Below are 26456 nucleotides of genomic sequence, written 5' to 3' on the forward strand. Positions count from 1 at the left end.
GGAAGGTTGCAATTGGAATTATCTGAGTGATATAACCACGATGTATTATATATGTACATAAGCAGTACGCATATTTTTGTTTCATATACACAACCCGGGTTATTTTTTTTATTTTTGGGAGTGATCGAGGTAGCGGTCTGTTACCTATACACTGCCCAAATAATGTGATGTGTCAGAAGTGCATGTTGCATGCTTCGACCAAGATCGCCTCGATGGCGGGTACTCTGCTCTGGTATAACTAATCATAAATCATAAAGATAATAACATGATCCCTGAGGGAGCGGGTGCTTCGTGTTGATTATAATTGCAAACAGGAAATTCTGAAGGAATGCAAAACTGTAATTGTAAGAAAAATTGTAACTTTAGAGATTTAAATTTTAAACCACATGAAAAATGAATTGTAAATGGGTGAGTGAAGATATTGTAAATGTAAACAAAACTGTAAAGTAAAACTGCATGTATACTGTACTTGGTGGAATGATTAATGCTGATGAGCACTTTTTGTGTACTGTGTTTCAGCAAAGGACCTGGTGTCCAAACTGTTGGAAGTGAACCAAGAACAGAGAATGACAGCTAAAGAAGCACTGGCTCATGAATGGTACCGTCCTTTTTGCATTTTCTTATTCATAATCATCATCATCCTCATTGTTATCATCGTTATCATCACTCCATGCTCTTTGCCAGGCATTGGTGCTGCCAAATCAGTTCCTTGGTAAAGGTGGAGGATTACGCTCGGTCGTTTGCCATTGGCCAAAATACAAATTCCTGCCCTTACTGACTGCTGAGAATCAGAGTGCCGGTGATAGCTCGTCCACTCTGTGAAGCACACCGTGGGATCTTGAACATCAACCAGGCACCAACTCGTGCTGGCAGGTGGAACACCCAGTTTAACGTCCATCCGAGGAATGGCGCACACATTGATAAATCGCTCTACTGTACATGTGAAACACCGCATATGTAATAGCTGGATTGGGATTTGAAACCAGGCTAGACAGCTCAGAGGCGAGTGCACATACCACAAGGTTCTCCTGCCAGCCCTCCTTTTTTGCAGTAATGACTGGTAATGACCCCAAAAGAAAGATAATGCATAATACGTCCGTGGACATTGGACATCGCCTTTAGATGAGCATCAGAGATCAAGAGCTCCAGATGTACATTAGGAAAAATAAAGAAGAAATTTACAATGGGAAATTGTGTCACAATTATTGATACATGATGTGCAGATAAGTGTTGTCATGGACACAAAGCTGTGGCTCTTGTACCCAACACTGGAAAGGAATGTAAAGCCACATGTCTGGCATTGGCAGCGACCAGGTATAGTGTGTGCAGTGTGTGCCTGGTTGTAAGGGCATGTTTATCCTGGCCTTTCCTCTCCTGAATGATGGTGAAGATTGCCAGGCCATCCATATGCTCTGTTCGCTCCAGACCTCTCTTGAGCTGCCTGGTACCATGTCCTCTCATCAACCTGGAAGCTCTTCAGGTCTTGCTTTGCTTTGTCTCTCCACCTCAACCATGGTCAATAGGTAGGGCATGTCTGCAGTAGCTATCCAAAAAGGAGCTGTTTTGGAATCCTGTCATCACTCGTCCTCGCCACATGACCTAACCATCTCAGCATGTGTTTCAACATGATTCCCTCCAAAGAAGGGACACATATATGCACATGCCTGGTTTGGCCTGTTGTTGTATTGCCACCTTCAATCATGCGACCCCCTTGAAGAGGAACAAAGTTCAACTTCCAGCATGATTAGGTCATGATTAGGTTAGACAGCATACTTCCACCCCATCCTATGAATCCATGAAACTTTTTTTTTGCGTGCAAGTGGCCAAATTCCAACCCGAGAGACTTGCAAACTTACAGCGAGTGAGTGTGTAAGATATTAGCCAAGTGGTACCATCACGTGGTAGCCAACACATGCTTGCCTGCAATTCCATTTCCACATTGGCAGGTAAGTAATAAATACCTCTATTCCACCTGGTCAACCACCACGAGATGAGTGGGTGGGGGGTAGGTGGGGGGGGGGGGGTGGAGTGGGAAAGAGGTTGGACTTAACACACACACACTATACATTGCAAATATACAGGACTGTATATATAATGCACGTACACATGCAGGTTGTAGTGTTTGTAAGCAGTTGTATTGTTGCCACTGATGGAGTAATTGCTCAAAACAACACTGAGCCTAAATCATAACAGGAATTTTGTTTTTGTCCACAGGACATGTGGCAAAGCAGCGCTGGACAAAGATATAAAATCAGGTGTTTGTGCGCAGATCAAGAGGAATTTTGCCAAACGGAGATGGAAGGTGAGCCTTGCATCATTAGCATTGCATCATCACCACACTGGTACAGTTGGGTTAAGGAGGTGGTTCGAAATACACACCACATTTATGGTGCAAACAAGAACGTGGTTGGAAATACAGTAAACCCTGAAATAGCACGGTTACGTTCCTGGAAAATGCCACAATATTCAAAACCTCGATAGTTAAAACCAATTTTGCATGGTAATAAGGGGGTTAGGTTCCCTGGCTTCCAGAAAATATAGAGGAAGGTCAGGACAGCCAAAAATAAACATCATAACTCAAACTAGAAGGGCACTGGGTAGGGCTCATACTCTCTGCCACGTAATGCCTGATCCACGAGAACATATCGGGCCCAATCGATACATTTTTGAAATATCAGGCGATGTATCATTTTTCCCCAATCTCTCAATGGTGAAGAATCACTTTAAAAATTAAATGACTCTCGCATCCAGATCCAGATTCGGATCTTCAACAAAATTGAATCAGTTCTTCCTTGTCACACACTCAACCTCTCAACCAAGTTTCGTCCGAATCCGTCCACAACTTTTTGAATAATCATGCTATATGCCGTTTTTGGCCCGATCTCTCAATGGTGAAGAATCACTTTAAAATTTCCAAGAGTTGGATCCGGTTCTGGATCCTCACCAAAATCTAATCATTTCATCCTTGTCACACACCCAACCTGTCCACAACTTTTTGAGATATCCTGTACACAGACAGACAGAAAAGGGTGAAATCATAACCTCCTTCACCTTTGGTGGTGGAGATAATAAATTTATAAAATAAATGTAAATCATCTTTGCGATGAAGTGTCCTGCTGCGTTGAAGCAGATTAAGCATTCAAAGCAGATGAAACTCGGCCCTTCCCTCTATAATTTGTCTGCAGATGCGGCCCTTTCCTTCTGTAATTTGTCTAAAGCCCCCACCTCTCTCCCTCTCTCTCTCGCCCTCTGATGTTCCATTATCTTCACAGAGCGTCGGTTCCACTGACGTGGCTTCCTGAGCAAGGGCGATACTGGGTGGTTTGCCGTTTCCTTCCCAGTCGTAGTTAGGGCAGGAATTTGGAATTTGTTCAAGGTGCTGGCGATAGCTCAAATACATTTCGCAAAGGGCACCATGGGGTCTTAAACGTCTACCAACTCATGCCGGCAGATGGGATGCCCAGTTTAACGTCCATCTGGGGGCCGACACACATACTGATGAATAAACCTGCCTGTGAAACTCTGGGATTACAGTCTATAGCTGGGTCAGGATTCAAATCCAGGTTAGACAGCGTACTTCCACCCCATCCTAAGAGCTCCGAAGCCCCCACCTTTTCTCCTTTTGTAAACTATTGAAGTGTTTATTTTATAATTCGTTCTGCATCTCCTAACACCAGCGAATAAATAAAATAAATGCACTCTTGCCTCGACTAAGCTTACCCAAAACCTCACTTTCTGAATCAGACATCACTTTCCTCGACTTTTTTGCACTCGGTTCTTCAGATTTTCGATTATCGTTGTTTTAACTGTTTCAATTTCGATTATATTTTCGAAAATTGGTTTGATTTTTGCAACAGTTTTCTTCTTGGGAGCCGTGGTTAATATTGGGAGCCATGGTTAAAATCATAAAAGGCAAGAAGTAGAAGGGCACTCGGTCAAGCGCATACCTCCGCCACACAATGCCTGATCCATCAGACCATAGCGGGGCCAATAAATTTGTGAAATATGCCACATGTTGTTTTTGGTCCCATTTCTCAATGGTGAAGAATCACTTTTAAAAACTAAATATTTCTCGTATTCGGATCTTCACCAAAACTTATCAATTCGTCCTTATCACGCACCCAATCTGTCCACCAAGTTTTATATGATTGCGTCCACAACTTTTTAAAGATATCCTGCACACAAACAGACAAACAACCAAACAAGCAGTCATAGACTGGTACTTACGAAATCGTCAACTTGACCTCTGACCTTGTCTAATAAAAGCTGTCTCTCGAGAAGGTAGCGACGCAAACCAGAAGTTTCTACGATGATTCTGTACCAAACCATCAAAAATCGAATGTTTTGGATGTTTGACCTCACTGTGACCTTGACCTTTGACCGATTTTTGACCAAAATCTAATCAGCATTAGCCATCACCCTCCTGAATCACGTGGTGTAATTTGACATTGGTAGCTTCTTCTGTTCTCGAGTTATCGTGCCTACAAACAAACAAACTAACAAACAAACATACACACACAAACAAACAAACACACAAACAGTGGACGGAAGTCATCAATATACTTAAGAAATCTAGTCACAAGTGACGATAACATTGCCAATAAAAACCCAACTGGCTCACTAATATTCCCCAGAAAAAGGGTGTTTGACCTGCTTTGCCTGTTGTAGTCAAAAGGTCCATGCCAATCCAGACTTTGTGGTTGAATGTCAAAATATCAACTTTTGTCTTTGAAGCTGGCCAATTTGTTGTTTCATTTTATGCCCATTGCTCATGTTGCTCGAGTCCGTGGTTCAAATCCATTGTACTGTGTTAATTCTTCACCAGTGAAGGTCGACGGAGGTTATATTTTCACTCCTGTTCGTCTGTTTGTTTGTTTGTTTGTCTGTGAGCAGCATATCTCAAAGTTATGGTTTTGGTGAGGATCCAAATCTGGATCTAGATATAATTTTTGAGGTGATTCTTCACCATTGAGAGATGAGACCAACAACTATGTGTGTGTGTGAGTGTGTGTGTGTGTGTGTGTGTGTGTGTGTGTGTGTGTGTGTGTGTGTGTGTGTGTGTGTGTGTGTGTGTGTGTGTGTGTGTGTGTGTGTGTGTGTGTGTATATATATATATATATATATATATATATATATATATATATATATATATATATATATATATATATATCTGTCATGATATTTCAAAAAGTTATGGATGACTTATGCCAAAACTTGTTGGATGAGTTGGTTAACTGACGAGAACGAGCTGATTAGATTTTGGTTCAGGTCTGGATTCGGATCTGACCTATCAGTGGGATACAAAACGTAAAGTGTTCAGCCTGGCGGAGGTATGCGCTCCATTGAGTGCTGTTGTCTGTTCAGCCTGGTGGAGGTATGCGCTCCACTGAGTGCTGTTGTTGTCTCCTGATGTTCTTGTCACTCGTGTGAAATGTACACAGATGTCCTTGTTATTTTATAAATGAGCATTGATGTCTCCAAATATCCTTGTTCTCCTGTAAAAGTACACTGTCTCCTGTTTGTGCCATTTCCAATTAATTTCAGGTCAGCAGCTCATACAGCACGTAGACTTGGCTGAAGTCTTTCACGAAGCAGCTGCCTAGGTTTGACGTTCAACCGAGAGTGGCAGGAATTTGTAATTTGATCAGCATGCCGATGATAACTCAAGCAGTCATTATCGAAATATATTTAAGGTCCACAAACTAATGCTATCTCATGAGACACCCAGCTTAACGTCCATCGGAGGGCTAGTGCAGTTCGTGATGCAACACCCTGCCTCTGAAAAAACAATAACACGGTTTACGGTCGGATCAGGGATCAGCCCCATGTTAGACGGTTCAAAAGCATGTACATTACCTCTTCTCCATCTTGTGAGGACTCGTGTAAAAGTCAATTCATATCTCCTAACATCCTTCTTATTCAGGTAAAAGTACATTGATATCTCCTAAGGTCCTTGTCATTCATGTGAAAGAACCGTGATATCTCCTAAGAACACCGAAGACTCCTTTCCAATCGGAAAAGTCTTTATTTTACAAAAATGAAATGATGCACAGAAAAGCACTATAACATTAGTTTCCAATATCTTAAGTATCGAAAACTTAGACCCTCGATATATTCATCATCTAGTACACGAGTATTTGAGGTATACCAGGAAAAGTCTCAACGAACGAGCGCAAATTGTAAGCTGTCCAGGATTCGCTGATGATCCTTAAGAGTCTTTGCAGTAATGATGGAATGCCTGAAATACTCTCGGGCTGAACGTAGAAAAACATTGCAGTTTGGTCCTCAAAAAATAAAGTAAAAAAAATGGCCACGGCAGGGTCTTGTTCTGCGTTCTAATATCCACCTGACGAGAATACAACAACAAGGACACAGAATGTGTTTCAACTCACAATATCGTTTCATCGTCATAATGCATTTGGCACACAATTGTTTGAAGCACAAGCCTGTTCTGCATTGTGTGGGTGGCATTGGCTCGGCATTGGAGATTATGGTTCGGAAGATGAACGAATTCTCAGGCTGGGAATTTCAATCCATGTTATTGTATAAATGAGAGAAGGGGAACAATATCCTGGAAGCGTGCTTCCACGATAAGAGGAAAATGAATTTACTCCAGCAAATGTTAAGAGAGGTATGCTCACCATCCTGGAAAAAAAAAAGGTGGAGTGACATTTCTGACCTAACCTGACATGACCTTCTTTGAAGGAAGAGAGAGAACTGACGATTGACAGAAGATAGGTGTGGACATATACATATATACATCTGACGACTATATTAAACAAGTCTTCTCTTCGCCATGTTCCCCGTCCCATCCCCATCCCTCTCCCTTCCACAGTTCACCTAATGTGTCTGTTCCCCACTGTTTTGTCCCTTCCACTCCCGCCCCTCTTGTCTCATGCCTCCTTGCTGTGAGTTGTGTGTTAGCTCTCATACGAGCCTCGACCAAGGTATACAAAAAAAAAAAAAAAAAAAAGTCTGAAGACGACGATGGTTCACGAGTGGTATTTGACGATGTAGATTGTTTCAGAAGTCAAGGATGAGACAATGTGATAATTTTTGACCAAGTTATAAAAATGATCAACATGATGTGGGACGAGTGACGGGTTATTAGCTGCAAAATGTCGAAAACCCGGTGTCATTCAACAACTTTCAAAAATTGACCTTTGCTTAACCTTTAAAGGTCACAAAACAATGTTGTGGACATTAAAATAAGGAAACAGGATACGTGCTATAGCTTAATGGAGTTAGTTCATCGAAGAAGGTCGAAAACCCGGTTCGATTCCCACAACTTTGAAAATTTGACCTTTGTGAACTTTAAAGGTCAAAGGTCAAGGATTATGACCTTTGGTGCAAAACTTCCTCTGAAACATTCCAGGAACAATATAACGTCATATAGGCTATATGGCATTTCGCACTCCTCGGATTAACCATACTTTGATGAAATCAGCGTAAAAACAAACGAAGGGGGCGCCACGGGCAAGGTGTTTGAGATAGAGCAAAATGGTTTCAAGACTTTAGGTGGGGAATGACTTCAAGATTTGCATAAAAAATATTGTCATCCTCGCTCTCAAAGTTTGGGTGGTCGTATGATTTTTATGTCAAAATTCGCAATTTTCAAAGATCGTGACCTTGTGACCTTGACCTTGGGACGAAAATGAAAAATCGAGCTCCGTGGGGCTATGCAGGTGCCATTGGGTTAACCAAATCCCGAAACCCCTGCCAGATTTGACAAACCCCCTCGGAAAAGATGTAAATTGAAATCAGCTACCCCTAAAAACACATGTTTTTTGGGCGTGGTTCCGCCCATAATGGGCGCACCAAGCCCATTCTCAGAAAAACACAACTAGATCATGATATAAACCTCACACCAAAACTTTATCAGGATCGGATCAAAACCCACGGAGCTATGCTTGGGACAGACAAACAGAGAGACAGACAGACAGACACACAACAATAACGAATATAGTGGTCACTTATTTTTTTCGTGAACCAATTGGGTGGGAAGGTCATGAGTGTATTTATAGGATTGAGATCAAAGTCTTATGCTTTAACGTATATTGATAATAATAACATTGAAAGGTGTGATTAGAAGCTAAAGGGAATAAAGAAAAATATAATCAAGGAAACAATAAACTTTAAACATTATTACAACTGTTTAACCTTAAAGAAGGAAGAGTACAGAAAAATGAATACAATAAGAAGTTATAAACATCAATTATATACAGAAGAGATAAATAAGAAAGCTTTAGGAGCTTTTGATGATAAAATATAGTTTAGCACATCGAGGAGCACATATGATAAAATATGGATAAAAAATATCAATAAAATATATCAATTGTCTCCCTTATGGTTATAATTATAAGTATTAAGATATTGGGTTGGGAATTTTAACAGGCTACCGCCGTCTTTTTGCTGATTTATAAAATGATGGAACCAAGCAATAACCAAACCAAAGAGTGAAGATGTAATCAGCCTTGGTATTTAAATGGGAAACAAAGAATGTGAGAAATATCAAATAAATAGAATTGAAGAAATAACCTGGGTAAAAGTAGACAAAACAAATAAGCGGATAAATTTAATTACAAACAAGTCTGAAGACGACGATGGTTCACGAGGGATATTTGACGATGTAGATTGTTTCAGAAGTCAAGGATGAGACAATGTGATAATGTTTGACCAAGTTATAAAAATGATCAACATGATGTGGGACGAGTGACAGGTTATTAGCTGCAAAATGTCGAAAACCCGGTTTGATTCCCACAACTTTGAAAATTTGACCTTTGTGAACTTTAATGGTGAAAGGTCAAGGATTATGACCTTTGGTGCAAAACTTCCTCTGGAACATTCCAGGAACAATATAACGTCATATTGGCTATATGGCATTTCGCACTCCTCGGATTATCCATACTTTGATGAAATCAGCGTAAAAACAAACTTCAAGGGGGCGCCACGGGCAAGGTGTTCGAGATAGAGCAAAATGGTTTCAAGACTTTAGGTGGGGAATGACCTCAAGATTATGCATAAAAAATATTGTCATCCTCGCTCTCAAAGTTTGGGTGGTCGTATGATTTTTTATGTCAAAATTCGAAATTTTCTAAGCTCGTGACCTTGTGACCTTGACCTTGTGACCTTGACCTTGGGACGAAAATGAAAAATCGAGCTCCGTGGGGCTATGCAGGTGCCATTGGGCTAACCAAATTCCAAAACCCCTGCCAGATTTGACAAACCCCAGCCTGTCTGTCTGTCTGTCTGTCTGTCCCAAGCATAGCTCTGTGGGTTTTGATCCGATACTGATAAAATTTTGGTGTGATGTTTATATCATGATCTAGTTGTGTTTTCCTGAGAATGGGCGTGCTGCCCCCATTATGGGTGGAGCCACGCCCAAAAAACGTGTTTTTAGGGGTAGCCGATTTCAATTTGCATCTTCTCCGAGGGGGTTTGTCAAATCTGGCAGGGGTTTTGGAATTTGGTTAGCCCAACGGCACCTGCATAGCCCCACGGAGCTCAATTTTTCATTTTCGTCCCAAGGTCAAGGTCACAAGGTCACCAACTGAGAAAATTGCGAATTTTGACGTAAAAAATTATCTTCTCCAAGGAGTGTTTTTTTTAATCTGGCTGGGGTTTTTGGTATTTGGTGAGCCCAATGGCACCTGCATGGCCCCATGGAGCTCGATTTTTCATTTTCATCCCAAGGTCAAGGTCACAAGGTCACGAACTTAGAAAATTTCGAATTTTGACATAAAAAAAATCAAACGACCGCCCAAACTTTGAGAGCTCGGATGACAATATTTTTTATGCATAATCTTGAGGTAATTCCTCACCTAAAGTCTTGAAACCATTTTGCTCTATCTCGAACACCTTGCCCGTGGCGCCCCCTTCAAGTTTGTTTTTACGTTGATTTCATCAAAGTATGGATAATCCAAGGAGTGCGAAATGCCATATAGCCTATATGACGTTATATTGTTTCTGGAATGTTCCAGAGTAAGTTTTGCACCAAATGTCATAATCCTTGACCTTTGACCTTTAAAGTTCACAAAGGTCAAATTTTCAAAGTTGTGGGAATCGAACCGAGTTTTCGACCTTCTTCGATGAACTAACTCCAATAAGCTATAGCACGTATCCTGTTTCCTTATTTTAATGTCCACAACATTGTTTTGTGACCTTTAAAGGTTATGCAAAGGTCAAATTTTTTAAGTTGTTGAACGAAACTGGGTTTTCGACATTTTGCAGCTAATAACCTGTCACTCGTACCACATCATGTTGATCATTTTTATAACTTGGTCAAACATTATCACATTGTCTCATCCTTGACTTCTGAAACAATCTACATCGTCAAATACCGCTCGTGAACCATCGTCGTCTTCAGACTTGTCTGACTCATCGTCTGAGATATCACGAACTTCGTTTTTTTATTGTTTTCGACCAGGGTTCATTCAAAGTCTATCTTCTCCGACATTTTTCATAGGATCCGGCTGGAAATTTTTGACAATAGGGCGGAATGTACTGCCCACGGTCGCTCGTGGCCCGATTTTTTTTTTTTTCGAAAAAATTAATTTTTTTATGATTTTTCAAAAATTTCAAAGTCCCGTTGCTAGGCAACAGTGGTGTCCATAGCAACGGTTATCATTTGCACACAACTAGGTCATGGTATGAATCTACCAACCAAGTTTCATCAAAATCGCCATTGTATTAACGGAGCACTGGACCGAACAGAGGGACAGACAGACAGACAGACAGACAGACAAACATATGGACGGAAAAAGTGATAAGGGCAGAACAAATTTCAAAAAAATAAATTTTTGAATAAAAATTTTTTTTCAACTAGATCGACTACCCAACAGACAGACAGACACACACCAATAACGAATATAGTGGTCACTTACTTTTTCGTGAACCAACACTGTTGGAGTTGAAGATGGTTACATGTGAGGAATACTTGCAAAAACATGTACACATCATGTTTCTCTGGTTGTAAAAGTATTCAGCCCCTTCGGTCAGTACTTGGTGGAAGCACCTTTTGCAGCAATGAGTCTTTGTGGGCCGGTCTCTACCAGCTTTGTACAGTGAGATGGTGGCATCTTTACCCATTCTTCACGTGAAAATTGGTCTAGTTCTGCCAAGTTTGATGGGGATCGTCGATGGACTGCAATCTTCAAGTTTTGCTGTAAATGTTCAATTGGGTTCAAGTTAGAACTTTGACTGGGCCACTCGAGAATATTTATTTTCTTCTTATTCAGCCTCTCCAGTGTGGCTTTATCTTTGTGCTTCAGATCATCGTCCTGCTGAAATGTGAATTTCCTTCCCAGTTTCAGATTCATGGCTGACTCAAACAGGTTTTCATCAAGGATTCTCCTGTACTTTGCACCGTCCGTTGTGCCTTCTATCCCGACAAGCTTGCAAGTCCCTGCTGATGAAAAGCAGCTCCATAACATGATGCTGCCACCACCATGCTTGACATTAGTAGCGATGGTATTGACTGGTTGATGTGCAGTGTTCGGCTTTCACCAGACGTAACGCTTTTAGACTGAGAGATGGTCAGAGGTTAATCATAAAGTCACGCCAAAAAGGTTTGATGTTCTTAATCATGTTACATCACCTTGACATCCAACAATACCCATTTCTTGAGTTATACCTTTCTGGCATTTAGAAGAGGCAGACCCTTAAAAAGACCCTTAAAACCCTTTTTCGAAAATATTTGCGTGAAATCTAGTGATAGAAGACCTTTCAATTCAATTGTCCTTTACGTCACTGCAGGATTGTACTGCAGCCAAGACCAGGAAGATAATTTTATTCTCAATTTTATAGATCAGTCTGGATCACAGCATGAACAGGGAAAATTTTTCAAAAAGCAGAACGTTTATCTTGTATACAGTGTGAAACAGAAAGTACTCGATATTTTTATATGCCGTAATTTTGTCACATTAATAATGAGCCGGGTTTTTGAAATTGAAAAGTTTTTCTATAATTTGTGTTTAAATGAAGTTTAAAAGTTGTTTTTTTTTAACACAATATTAAGCTAGTTTTATGTCGTTCTGATGTCAAATAAAAGTAACAATTTAATCAGAAATATCCAGTCCTTTCTGTTTCACCCTGTATATTTGCGAACCATGGTGTCTGTCCATGTGTTCGACTGTGTCCCGCTTACAGCGGCTGCACTTCCCATGCTGCGTTTGAAAAGCTGCTGATTGGTTATTCTTTAAAATCAACATGAATATCTGGATTAAAGTAGATTTAATACAGACCTTCATGGAGTAACACACTTTAAAATTGCTATATTTTGCCCTCTTTTTCGACAAATCCAACCTCCGCTGCCTGATGTTGCACCACCATTTTGCAGTGCACGGTACACATAGCTCAGAGATTTGGCTCTGAGTGAAGCCAAAGGTGCAACACAATTAACCTTTTTAAAGTCCATTAAATAATTTAAATCAATAAAACCACATATTAGTAAAGTACATATTACACATGTTCGACAAATGACTCGAGACAAATTCAGGTTTGCTGAGGATGTCTGAGGATGAGGAAAAAAATTTCACAATCTGAGGATGTCTGTGATGGCATTCACTGTTTTACACCAAAAAACACAATGACTCACCAGGTGTTCATGAGCGGGTTCTGGTTACAATTTCTAGCGGCTTCTGGTTCCAGAACCATCTAGGAACTAGATGGAATTCATAGAATACTTACCCTGCACAGTCTTGAGAAGGACTTGGTGCAAGACAACTCTTCTGTTTTTTTTAAGGTTTTTTTTCTTCTTCTTTGATCCAATATGGTGTCAGAACAGTGACCAATGATGTCACTTTTATCAAACTATATTTGCCATGGGTAGTTGATCAATTAGTTAAAGTTTTGCATTCATCAGTTAGCGGTTTCAACAATTGCAGATAATTTTTTTTTCATACTGACCGGATCAAGCATTGCACTTGTAGAATTATGACGTCATGATGAAGGTGATTATGGTCACGTGGTGTTTGACATGAAACTTCAATGATGATGACATCATCATGAACTTATCCTTTTCCACATGGGGAGTACTTGACAATGAACCATGTTTCAATTTTTCCCATGGAGCAGTTTCAGACATAGAGAGGTGCAAAGTTTTTTGTTTTTTTTGGTTTTCCAAAATGGCGCCTGTACCACGTAACCTATGACGTCATAATTATCATTATAAATTCCGACAGGAGGAGCATCTATGGTCAAAATTTTGTGTCAATTGGACCAACAGTTGCAAAGAAATTTTTTTTTAATTACTTATCGATTCAAGCATTGTAGCTGTTGAATTATGATGTCATCATGAAAACATCTTATTCCCCATGGGGAGTACTTGACAATGAGCCATGTGTAAATTTTTTCCATGGAGCGGTTTTGGAGATAGAGGTGCAAAGTTTTTTCGGTTTTTCCAAGATGGCACCTGTACTGCGTGACCTATGACGCCATAATTGGGACTAAAATATTCTACAGGAGGCACACCAATTTGGAAAATTCGGTGTTAATCAGACTAACGGTTGCTGAGAAAATGATTTTTTTAAATGCAGACACGTACGTACGTACGGCACACGGACGTGACCGATCGCTTAACCCCGCTTCGCGAGTGCAGGTAATGAGCCACATGAGTAATTAAGTCTCCAAGTAATATTGGGTCGCCGAAATAGGTGACCCTTATTGTCAGTAATTCTGTCTGTCTGTTTGTTTGGATGTTTGTTCGTTTGTCATCAGCATAATTGGTAGTAAACGTGGGCGGATTTTGACCAAACTCGGGTGGTAGGTACATCTTATGACCTCGTGCTTTGAAAATTGTGGTGGTTGCTAGGGACGCTTTGGTTCCCTAGCAACAACCGAAAAACCTTCAAAATCGGTACCGTTCACGTGAAATCAATTCCGAAAGCCATTATCCCACGTAGGGTTATGAAATTTGGCACGAATGATCTACAGGTGATGCTCTATCAAATATATTCCGTTTTTTGTGATATATGGAATACTTTACCCGCAGCGCCCCCTTCAATTAGGGTATGCACGAAAATTGGTGAAAATTGAAGGCCCCCGAGCGACCAGGTGAGTGCATCGGTACGAGTGAAACTTTGCAGGTTCATGGTACTCAATGAGTATTACAACTTTGCCTCAGGACATATTGACCGATTTTGCTTTGGTCAGGGGTCAAAGGTCAATTAGTACAAAAATCGATAATATGCGAGAGCTGGAGGTGCCTTCGTGCCAAATGCTACTCCTCCTAGGGTTATGGTCGGATGGTCATGAAAATTCACACTTATCGTCTAGAATACATTGTGCACAAACGATCGAGCCGGATTTTCGATTTAGATCTTTGTTCACCCACAGCACCCCCTCAAACTTTGGGGATTTCCGATTTCAAACCGCATTTTCGGTACTTTTCATTCAAATGGACACCGAGTAGTTATCAGTAGATGGAACTGGATGAGATTTGATATGCATAATCCTAAGGTGATTCCCTATCCGCTATATGACATCCATTTTGCTCTATATCTTATAGTTTCCATGCTCAGCGACCCATCGCCGCCTACCAGCTTGTCTGTTTATGTGTCTGTGTACAGGATATCCCAAAACGTTGTGGATGGATCAGGATGAAATTTTGTGAACAGGTTGTGTGTGTGGCAAGGATGAACTGATTAGATTTTGGTGAAGATCCGGATCCGGATCAGACCACTAGAATTTTAAAAGTGATTTTTCACCATTGAGAGATAGGGCCAAAAATGATGCTGTGCTGTATGGCATATTTCAAAAATGTATTGGGCCCGATATGTTCTCGTGGATCAGGCATGATGTGGCGGAGGTATGCACTCGACCGAGTGCTCTTCGAGTCTTTCAATGCATTCTTAGACGTGTTGTAAAAGCCCAGAAAAGCAAAATGTGTATTTCGATTAATAAATCGTGTCATTAGCACTTGTAGTTAACGTTTTTTTTGTTTCAAATGCAAGTTTCCCAAACATGAACGCACCACTCCTGCTTATGTTTTGCAGAAAGCTTTCCAGGTGACCACAGTGGTGAAGCATTTGATGGGAAATCAGCGCGGAACAAACGAACGAAAGCGCCAGACTGATGTGGAGATGGAGACCGAGGGGGAGTCGATAAACACAGACAAGGAGGTAGCAGTTGGTCGTGAGCAGAAGAGTCAGATGTCAGGGCTGGAAGAAAAGGAAGAGAATGCATTTGAGAAGAATCAGCATTAATTGTATTGTTTTAATGATTGCTGGAAGAAGCGGGATTTTTTTATTTTTTTTTTAACAGGTTGAGCCTCAAAGTAGGACTGGACGACAGAGGTTAACAAACCGACCATGGGATGGAGACATACAAACATAGAAAGGACACAGACAAGCATGAGAATGTGTCGCTAAAGTTTCAGGCAGACAAAGGGGCCAGAAATTGTGGGAAGAGAAAAGATCGAAGTGGACAACACAAGAGGACAATGGATAAAGAATCTTGGAATATTGAATGGAAAAGCACAAGAAGACAAACTCATGATGGTGAATCCACATACTCGAGCAGCAGTGATGACAGTGTGAAGAGTGAATGTTGTCATAATGGGAAGGAAAGAGGTGTTTGTCAATGAGAGAGAGAGAAACAGACAGACAGACAGACAGACAGGATGGATGTGGGAGACATGAATAGAAAGGGATGGAACAACCATCTCCTCGAGATCAATATTCACCTTCTGGCCTGTTGTCCCATTGGATACGACCCTTGTTTTTTAAAGTTCGTGCAGCTTGCTTGCAACATTCACGTGTCTCGTGGTTGGTTATATCTCATTACGAGGGACGACAGAAACGATCTGTTAACTACACGTCATCACTGAGCTCTTTATAATTGGTTCACCGAAAGTTTTGTTCTCACCTCCAGCTGCGCAAGCCGAAGGCTTTGTTCTCCTCAACTTCGTCCTTATGGAAGTGACAAGCGAGGACAGTGTGTCACCTCGTGCTCAAAGTGCTTGTTGGTGGAGAGTTGTTGATAAAGCTCAGGTTTGAATCCTTCCTCAATGGTTTTTCTTTTTTGTGTGTGTATAAATCCATCATCCGCCATTTAGTTGGGCTGTAAGAGACCCAACCACAAATCCCGTGCTGCATCTAACATCGAACTCAGGACACTCGAAATTAATAAAAGGATTCATTGTATTTGTTGCACCGTTATTAATCGGACAATATATGTTTATCATGATTATAATACCATTACGTTGAGCTGGACCTCCACTTGAGCCATTCGCCGACCCCGGACGGAGCACGCACTCGTTTTGCTCACGACATGAGACTCGGATCTTGTGCAATGCCTGCGGAGGCTTAGCCCTCCATAATCGCATGAAATGCAGCTTTCCCACCTGTTTCTACGCGCCTCGAACAACCTCGTGAACGAGACGGGATGCCAAGCGGTCTATCCCATGAAAGGAGCTCCACCTTTGTGCACGTCCCACCCCATGACAATAAGATGCGTGACTCGATGGCCTAAAAAGACCCTCCAGATCATTGCAGTTAACTAAGTTGATGTTGTTGAATATGTAGTTTGGATGTTGTTTGAGGCCACACCGAGATTTTCATGATCAAAAGAAACATCTGTGTCGGGTTTCTTTTCTTTCTTTTTTTTTCTCCCCCCACCAAGGAAAGCAGTTCTCATAGAATTCAGTTCAAAGCTAACTAGATTAAAATGGTCTCCCAGCTGCCAAGCCGCAGTTCTGCTTTTACCGCACGCGTCAGGATGTGTCTTTGTGATATTCCTTTATTCCTCACAGTCACCCACCTTTGAACAGGTAGCACAGCCGCACGCATTTGACAGCTTTGTCAAATCCATTTGACAGACAGGGACAGTAATAAGACATTCTCACAATTATTACTTCTCAGAACTGTTTGACTTTGAAAATGAATAACCTACAAAAGAAGAAACAGAGGTTGATTGAATCGTTGCTTTTGTGCCGCGTCTATCTCCGTCGACTCTTCACACGTTCTTCGTCTCCTTCCCACCTTCGTGTGTACATAAGCCGGAATGAAGTGGATCGTTTTTAATGACTCGGAGGCATCATTTGCTACACACGACTTGCATAGTATTTTACTGGAGAGACCTTTTTTGCATGGGACCACCTGGCAATACACGGTGTCGCTAATGAACACATGAGTGGAAGTTTGAAGGTGATTAAAATCGTCTGTACGATTCGCTTGCACTCACTTTGTACATACTGTTCCGCTTATTTAAACTGTGTCAATGTCGGATTTTTATTTATTTATTTATTTATTTTATTTGTCAGCACAACAGGTTGTTCACCGGTTACAATATCATCCGAACGTGCGACACTCGGGTTGCTTTGAGAAACCGCTGCATTTGGCACCAAATGTGATGACGTCTGCTGTTTATCACCATAATTATTACATGCTTTTGATGATAAATATGTTTCAAAATTAAAAACCTCCTCTTTTTTTTAGATCCTCGTGGAGGATCTCTCAGTCTTACGTTGTTGTTCTTCTTCATCTTCTTGTGGACTTTTTTGTTTGACAGCCTACAGTTTTCATCGAAACTTCCTGAAACTTGGCATATATATGTAGAGATACCCTGCGCAGACAGTAACCATCTCCGATTTTGAAAATTCCTCCGAGAAAAAAAAGTTATGACGTCAAAATATCTCCGCTAATGGAAATCGCCTAAAAAATTATCTCCGAAACTTGGCAAGCTTTTTGAATTCTGTTTGCGGGAATCGAACAGGGCATTAGCAGAGATGAATTACCGCACATATGATACATCACTATGACGTCATATCAATTTTTATGACGTCATTCCTATTTTTTGGCATTTTTTGTTTCACTACCCAGAGTTTTCATCGGATCTTCGTGAAACTTGCCATGTATATGCAGAAAGCCCACGCACAGGCAGTAACCATCTCCGATTTTGGAAATTCTTCCGAGAAAAAAAAGTTGACGTCATAATATCGCCGCGAATGGAAATCGCCTATACCATTATCTCCGAAACTAGGCAAGCTGTTTGAATTTTTGTTTGCGGGAATTAAGCCGGGCATTAGCACAGATAATTTATCTCAAACCTGAAACATCACAATGACGTCATATTCGTTTTTTATGATGTCATCATTAAGAGGACGAGGATCTTCGCTCATTTGAGCTTGTTTTGCTTTATTGTCAGTCAGACACTGAGCATACCGGTCAATTCACAAGGTAACCGTGCCGGCAGGGCCTCCGAACCAGGTTACATCGTTGGGGATCGCTCTCCGCATGCTCCTTGGGATGTTTGGGTCCCTGCAAGAACCAACTCCGAGCTTCTGACCCCGAGGAGCGAAATGGCAACCTTTGCCTGAGTTCACTGTTAAGCCGACACATAACACAATTAGCTGCTTCCCAATGGTAAGCCACATGCAGTTTTTCTTTCATAATTTCCACACTGAGAATGTCAGTTATCATGAGAATGTCAGTTATCATGAGAATGTCAGTTATCATGAGAATGTCAGGTGCCATGGTATCCAGGACCGTTTCAATTATCTTCTTCAGTTTCATTGTAGTTTATGTGTGTGTGTGTGTGTGTGTGTGTGTGTGTGTGTGTGTGTGTGTGTGTGTGTGTGTGTGTGTGTGTGTGTGTGTGTGTGTGTGTGTGTGTGTGTGTGACATTGTCTTGCGATGGCTCCGCTTGTCGCAAATGGACATCGTTGGCTATAATTGCGACATGTGGGATTGAGAAACAACAAACTCCGTGAAAATGTTTGGATGACAGAATCGATGGCTCGAGACGGACCAAAAGAAGCAGCTTCACCCCCATCGTTATGTCGGTGATTGCAAGTGGAAGAGCCGACTATGAACGACATGCGAGTACCTGTCCCGAGTCCCGAAACGGTTGATTTCCTTTGAGGAAAAAGTGAGATGTGCTGCACGTTTGAGAGGTTGGATTCCACACTCAGCTCGACTTGAAGCAACGTTTGGGTGTGTTGTCGAAGGTGAACTGTCAACCTATTTCACCTTCGCCAAGCCTTCCGTTTGAGCATGTGGCTCCTTCCTCTGCAGGGATTCTTTGTTCCATCCTCCCACATGATGTCGATTTGTCTATTGTACCCCTAATGTCCTTGTCCTGCATTTTATGTGTGCAAAATTCCTCCATGAACCTTGGAGCAAAGGATTAATTTTTTTTTTTTTTTTTTTTTTTACTGTTCCTCATTGTATATCACCGAAATATCCCACAGTAACTCAAAACTAAGAAAGGAAAACAAGGATAAAGTTCCAAACATTCAGTTATGGGTTTGACCATTGTTGGACCTTTCAGTTCAACAGTACAATGGCATCACGTGCTGCAGGTGAATCAGTTTCTGAATGGCCAAGAAGTGATCTCATCTCGAGAATATGAGTAGTTAGAGTATAATCATGATCACAGTCAGGGCCGATGTAACCACGAGCCAAACTAGGTGGTCACCTAAAGCGGAAGAATTTAGGGGGTGGGGAAGATGGAAGGTGGCAAAAAACGGAATGAATTAAATTTCATGAAATGACATCACTAAACAAATCGACTTCAGCAGTGGGAAATGAAAAGTCTAGTTCGACTGACATACATCACTGACACCGATAGATGCAAGTGTTGCGGTCTCTGTTCAAGCAATAGCTCATTGTGGAAGTATTTTTATTTTATTCATGCGACTGTTGGAAGCATCCAGACTCATGTAGGAGAGTCCTATGGGTAAGATGGGCATGGCTGGCTTTGGCAGTCATGGCAGAGAAAGCAGGCAGGTGATGGTGGTACAGGACGGCATGCAGGCAAGACAGCCGGCTTCACCCTGACCTGTCCTAACTTAATCTATCTCCCCACCTGATCTGTCTGTTCTCCCACCTACTCTGGGTTCCTCAAAGCGGTATTAACCCCTGGTTCTTCTACTCTACAAATGCAGAACTTTTATTCATACTAATGAACAATATACACTTTCGAAAGTTAATCGTGGTGTGGGGGAGGGAGGGTGGGGGCACAAAGCTGAAGGTTCGCCGAGGACACCTAATACACCTGTGCTGGCCCTGAGCATACCCGTGTTGTTATTGCAACCTTTTCATCGTGTGCTGTAGTGAAACCAAAATATTGTCACATGGTCGGGGTCGCGACCACCCACATGGCACACTCAGATAACCACATCCCAAAAGACCATTACCATTGCCTGAGTCAGAGCGGTTTGAGTAAACTAGTCCAAATAAACAAAAGGTAAACGGGTCCAAATGTGAAATCCAAATAAACAATAGTTACCATGGAAACAGCAATTTGGTCATTTCAAAAATGTGACCTATCATGTGTTTTACATGATGGAATGTTGTGCACAACAAATTTGATTGAGAAATTTTCGAATTGCTGCCGAAAAGGTGTTTTACATGTTTTAGATGGCATTGACTTTGACCTTTGACTAATTTTGATCAGATTTTATACACATATTCTACACATGCTTACAAATTAGCTGTGAAGGTTCAATCTGATGTGCTGAAAAATTCCTGAGATTTGGCGATAATAAAGTAACAAAAATATCCCATTTGATTACAATGGAGTGAAATTGTTGTCATGGACACTGTTTCCTCTACCACGTGGGGCTTTTTCTATGCCACAAACCAAAATGAGCAGAACCTGAAAAAAAGAGAAATTAATTATATTTTGCACCCTCTTCGCTTGGTATTGAGATGGTTTACCAACAGGGGGGAGGGCTTTTGATTATGACTGACCGAGGGGGGGCTTTTGATCATGTCGAGAGGGGCGGGGCTTTTTGATCATGTCGAGGGGGCGGAACTTTTTGATTATGACTGATATTGGCTTAATAGTTAGGGTTGCAGGCATCAAATCCCACTTCCGTTGAATTAATACGAGGTGGGGTTGACTCAGCCTGACATCTTTCCGAGGTCGGCAAAATGAGTACCAATCACCTTGCTGGGATGATTGAGCCATTCAAGTATCCTGTATCGGAGTGGCGACCCGTCCAGGATTGTGCTCAATCGCCCAGGAGACTGCTTCAGCAGCACCAATGTTCTGTACAGAGTATGGTCCCGATGGAATGGATGGATGGATGGATGGTAACGCTCAAGTGTTATTGCAAAAGGCCCTCAGACAGAAGGTCTAATGGGGTCTTTAGACTCTTAGAGGACTAACAGTGCTAATGGGGTTCTGTTCTTGCATATGGCAGCGTGGCTGCCGGGTAGCTATCATTTCTTGGAAGCGCGGCTGTGCCGCTGATGCTGTGCCCCTCTACCAGTACACTGGTACTCATTTCGCCAACCTCAGAAGGATGACAGGCTGAGTCAACCCCACTTGATGTTTATTCAGCGGCCAACGGGGCTCAAACTCGGGACCATCGGATCCTAAGCCAGCCACCTTAGCCACTAAGCTAACACCAGGCTTTCTCTTGGGCTATATCGGGTCTATAGGGTCCTAAAGTGTCTGACGGGTCTTCGGCTTATAAAGGGTCTTAAGGGTCTTCACTGTCTTAAAAGTTTGATGGGTCTTTGGGGGTCTTGAAGTTATAAATGGTCTTAAGGGTCTTACAGGGTATGACGGTTCTTCAGGGTCTTTGTGGTCTGAAGGATCTTAGGGGTCAAAGGGCTCTAATGAGGGTCTTTGGGGTCTTAAAGTTATTTAATGGACTGAGGCTTATAAATGGCCTTAAGAGTCTTAGTGGTCTAAGGGGTCTTTGGGGTCTTAAGGGGTGTAAAGGTCTGAAGGGTATAAAAGGTTTAAAATGGTCTAAAGCAGTTTTAAAAGGTGGAAGGGGTCTCTAAACATCTGCATGTCTAAAAGGTATGTTCCAACAGTCTGTAATTAAAAGATGCACTCAGTTCAAACAGTACATAATTAATGAACATACACATACGGGTCGACCAATACTTCACCCATCTTTTTCAGTTTTATACACAGTGGCCTGAAAAAGTATTCCCCCCCCCCCCCCTTCAAAGTTTTCACATTTTGATGCCATCTGAGCTTATTTCATGATTTCAAATCAAACTTAATAAAGAGTCTTCACAAACTACTCCAAAGTGATAAAGCTGAAACATGCAGATAAAATGTGAATAAGTCAGATTAACAGAGAATATCAGATGTTTCTCAGTTGCATAAGTATTCAAACCCTTTCCTTAATTTACCCTAAATCACTTCAGGAGAACATTATTTGTTTGAAAGGTTACAAAATAAGTGTAACAGGTTTCACCTGTATGTAATCAGTGGTTCAACTTAAAAATTAAGCTCCTCCACTTATATAAGGAGTTTTAAGGTGAAACTCACATGGTCAACCAACAAGGCAAACATGAAGACTAAGGAGCTTTCTAAAGAAGTCAGACATAAAGTGATGGAGAAGCACCGTTCAGGAGAGGATTATGAGAAGATTTCAAAGTCACTCATTATCCCTTTGATCACAGTGAAATCCATCGTTAAGAAGAGGAAGATGTATCATACCATCCAGACTCCACCTCCAAACTCAGCAGCTGGGCAAGCAGGAAACTGGTTCATGATATCACTGTAAATCTAACAATGACTTTGAAAGATCTGCAAGGCTCCATGTCTGAGATTGGGGTCAGAGTTCATCAATCAACAATATCCCATTCCCTCCAAAGCTGGCCTCTATGGGCAGGTGGCAAGAAAGAAGCCATGACTGAAAAAGACTCATCTCAAAGCTCGTACGGAGTTTGCGAAAATGCATCTTAATATTACTGCAGGCATGTGGAGAAAAGTTTTGTGGTCAGACTTTGGGTCTAAATTCAAAGCGTTATGTTTGGCGCAAGCATCAACACCATCCCTACTGTCAGGCATTGTGGTGGCAGCATCATGTTATGGGGGTGCTTTTCATCAGCAGGACTCGTAGCACAAAGCCAAAGCTACACTGGAGTAACTGAATAAGAAGAAAATAAATGCTCTTGAGTGGCCAGGTCAAACATTTTCAAAGTTGTTGACCTTTTGACCTCAAAATCAATATGCTTCTTGCTTATGACCAACTCTCATTTTGTGACGTTTCATGAAGATTGGTTTAAAAATGTGACCTGCAGGCAATTGACACACAAACAAACAGACAGACAGAATGCAAAAAATCACTCAGTGACAACTTGGCGAAATGGAACGGCACGAGATAGAGCACATACCTCCGCTCGACTGAAGAGCTTACATTTTGTCTGCCACTGATGGGTCGGATCTGACCGAAACCAAAAAATCGATTCGGCTTGTTGTTGTCACCTCACAAACTCATCCACCTGGTTTTGTCTAACTCGTCCACAACTTTTTGAGATCTCATGCGATACATAATTTTTGGCCCCATCTCTCAATGGTGAAGAATCACTTGGAAAAACTCTCAGATCCGGATTAGGATCTTCACCAAAATTAAGTGTTGCTGTCCTTGGCCGGTTAACTACACACGTAAAAAAATTCAGAACGGTTGCTTGAAAACTGTGGCCTAAACTTGTGTGACAGACAGACAGACCAACATACTTGGTTAAAAAGCTTTTCGCCAGTGACAACACACGTGACCAACCAATAGACTTGAAAACCTTAGATTTTCGCAAGTAACAAACAAGAGTGAAAACAGTTGTTACTCTGTCCACCTTCAGTGGTGGAGTTAACAATAGCAGTTGTGCATGTATTGAATTATAAGTTGCAAAACAACAATACTGTAATTACGTTGTAAATCATTTCTGTCAAACAGAGCAAATTCTGATACATTCTGATTGCATGACTCGTGAGCAGTGCGACCACTCCTCATTTTCATAAATGCCAAGGTGAGCCAATGAAAAAAGCCAAGAATTCACAAGGTTTTGGGAAAAGCGATGATAATAGAAAACCAAGACGCCAAGGTGAACAACGAATAGCCAAGATCTTGTGAAAAAAGCTAAGGAGTGGTCACACTGCTCGTGAGAGGTTGCTCTGCCGCTGATGCAGTAGCCCTGCTTATTTGAGTAGGAATTTGTAAATTGGTCCAGGGTATAACTCACCTCTGCATCATGAATGTCACAATGGGCGAGTTGATGGGCACCAACTGATGGCAACAGATGACACCCGCTTTACCATCCATTCACATGATGGCACACACATTGATGTATTGAACAGGATGGTGTCAGGGCACAAACAGACGGGTGGTGACGCAAGGCAGGCTTGTCCCAGAGTACATCAAGGATGGTGCCAGGACATGAGCTGGCTGGTGGTGAGGCATGACTGGTGCGTGCCGAGTCACAGTTTGGTGCCAGGAACCAAGTGGGCGGATGGTGAGGCATGACAGACTCATGTTGCAGAACAAACAGGTCGGTGCTATTCGGCAGTCGGCACTCATGCATAATCCCCAAATCAACAATTGGTACCGACTGCCTTAACTCTCCTCCCGTTCTCTGTTTTCTCTCGGCTTGCTGACGTTCACCACTTTGTTCCTTCCTCCCTGCCGTGGAACATTTTCTCCACTATTCTCTCTTGTGCATCCATCATGTTTTCTCTTATAAAGTCAGGCATGGGGCAGAGTAATCTTCACTCCCACTGAGCCAATGATGCTACCCCACAATCTTGTGCTGCATGCGAATGAAGAAGAAGACTGAACAATTTACTCCACTGCATATCGTGTTTCCTCCATCGCACTCTGTTAACATCACATCTCACAATGGCTGTGAGTCTGTGATCAAAATCACAAAGAACAGTTCTCCCATGCACCTTGAGCTCGAATGCACCGCAAGGTCCAAACTGCCCAATCAGCATGAAGATAATGGAAGCCTAACTTTTGGAAGCCTTTGCAGCTCAGTTTGCAAGTCACCGTCTACAATTACAATAAAAGATACGTAATTACTCTTTAATGGAAAATGTTTTTCGAGTTTCTTTACCCTGAAAAATAGACCAGAGTGAACACACAATCATGTTAAAAGATTGGCCTTTAAAACCCAACCGAGATCGTCTTTATGAAGGGGGCAGACAAATACACCAATACACACTTTGTTTTATGTCAGTCGATATTTATTGTTTGGTTCCAGGGTGACGAGAAATTAGTATAGAGATTTTTGCATCTATTGGTAAAAGGAGACCAAACCAATCGCCACAATGAATGCTCACCACTGCACATTCCTCAGCGTTTTTGGCTTCCCATTGGCTGGGGCACGCGTGCGATGCTCACCCTTGGCTCATTGGGCAGAGGAAACACTCCACGCCATTTTTTGGAGCGGGGCTCGGATTTGAGGCGATGGAAGCCCCGTCCACGTCTGTGCTCTGCATGCGTGCACGTGAGGAAGGCCGATGGTGGCAGGAGCGAAGGAGGGATGTTGTTGTAGTTGATGTATAAAAAAACCTAACTAAAAAAAACTCGTAGCACACACGAAATTCCCATTAGACAGAAGGAGGGATTCTAACTATAAACACATACTTATCAAAATAACTAATATAAGCTTAGGGACTGCTGTCTGTTTGTGTGCAAAAGGCTTCCAGATTTGTAACATTATGTCCACTTATATTACATTGTACACATTACTAACAGGAAAAATTTAGCAACCAGACACCTCTGAAACATGGATGGTTCTCGTATCCCGATATTTCCGTGAGTCCGATTTGCATTCATGAACACAACACCGATGGTTAACCATTTCGAAATTGCCACTCTTTCGTCTAAATGCTGAAAATTATGTTTGAAACACTATTCAACTTGCAGATTTTGGCTGAGCAACTGTGGGTTAAAAGTTCTCGAAAGAGCCGGACCGAATCACTGAAAACGCACACATGGCGCATCCTATCACATCACATCAGGTACAGGGTTGTCATTAAGTTTCCAGGTCTGCTCATCAGGGTTGAGTGCAACTTAACTTAAAAAAATGGTCCTGCTCTGACATGAAAGACAGGTGATCAAGAACCTTTGCCTCCAACAATGTCTATCCAACCTAGTTTTGAACAGTTTCTCAAGTTTCCTGTGTCAGACGTTTCCAATGAACAACTCTGTCACAGGGCCAGATTTAGGCATGGGCAAGCCGGGCAGTTGCCCAGGGGCCTCCACAACCAGGGGGCCTCCACATATTTCATGAAAAAAAATTGGAAGGAAAAATGTATTTGTGAGTGCCTGAATGGTCGTTGGTAGTTTGTGGAACAGATATAAGATATTCATCTATAACATTTATATAAGATATTCATATATAACAGATATAAGATATTCATCTATAACAGATATATAAGATATAAGATATTCATCCATAACAGAAAAATAATATATTCATATAAAACAGATATAAGATATTCATATATAACAGATATAAGATATTCATCTTTAACAGATATAAGATATTCATCTTTAATAGATATAAGATTTTCATCTAAAATAGATATATAAGATATTCATCGATAACAGATATATAAGATATTCATCGATAACATATATAAGATATTCATCGATAACATATATAAGATATTCATCTATAACAGATGTAAGATACTCATCTATAACAGATGTAAGATATTCATCTATAAGTATAACAGATGTAAGATATTCATCAAAAACA

The 26456-nt window shown here is 41.5% G+C and overlaps 1 protein-coding gene and 1 long non-coding RNA gene across 3 annotated transcripts in view; one reads left to right on the top strand and one right to left on the bottom strand.

The window, feature by feature from the left end:
* The window catches only part of LOC147008773 (caM kinase-like vesicle-associated protein), a 173505-nt gene extending 156049 nt beyond the window's left edge, over positions 1-17456 (top strand). For both annotated transcript variants that reach the window (XM_085863505.1, XM_085863504.1), the window contains 3 exons: positions 520-598; positions 2215-2302; positions 14994-17456. In XM_085863505.1, the coding sequence (XP_085719631.1) occupies positions 520-598; positions 2215-2302; positions 14994-15203 (377 nt within the window). In that variant the 3' untranslated portion in view covers positions 15204-17456. The remainder of the gene's footprint in view (positions 1-519; positions 599-2214; positions 2303-14993) is intronic.
* On the bottom strand, positions 17423-26325 carry LOC147008775 (uncharacterized). The gene is made up of 3 exons (XR_015053143.1): positions 25030-26325; positions 23934-24739; positions 17423-18321 (listed from the first exon to the last, which is right to left on the bottom strand). It is a non-coding gene; the product is annotated as an uncharacterized LOC147008775 (long non-coding RNA).
* Positions 26326-26456: the final 131 nt, after the last annotated feature.

Source organism: Eptatretus burgeri, chromosome 18 (assembly GCF_056783735.1).
Source record: "Eptatretus burgeri isolate ZD-2024b chromosome 18, Ebu_testis_v1, whole genome shotgun sequence".
Lineage (NCBI taxonomy): Eukaryota > Metazoa > Chordata > Myxini > Myxiniformes > Myxinidae > Eptatretus > Eptatretus burgeri.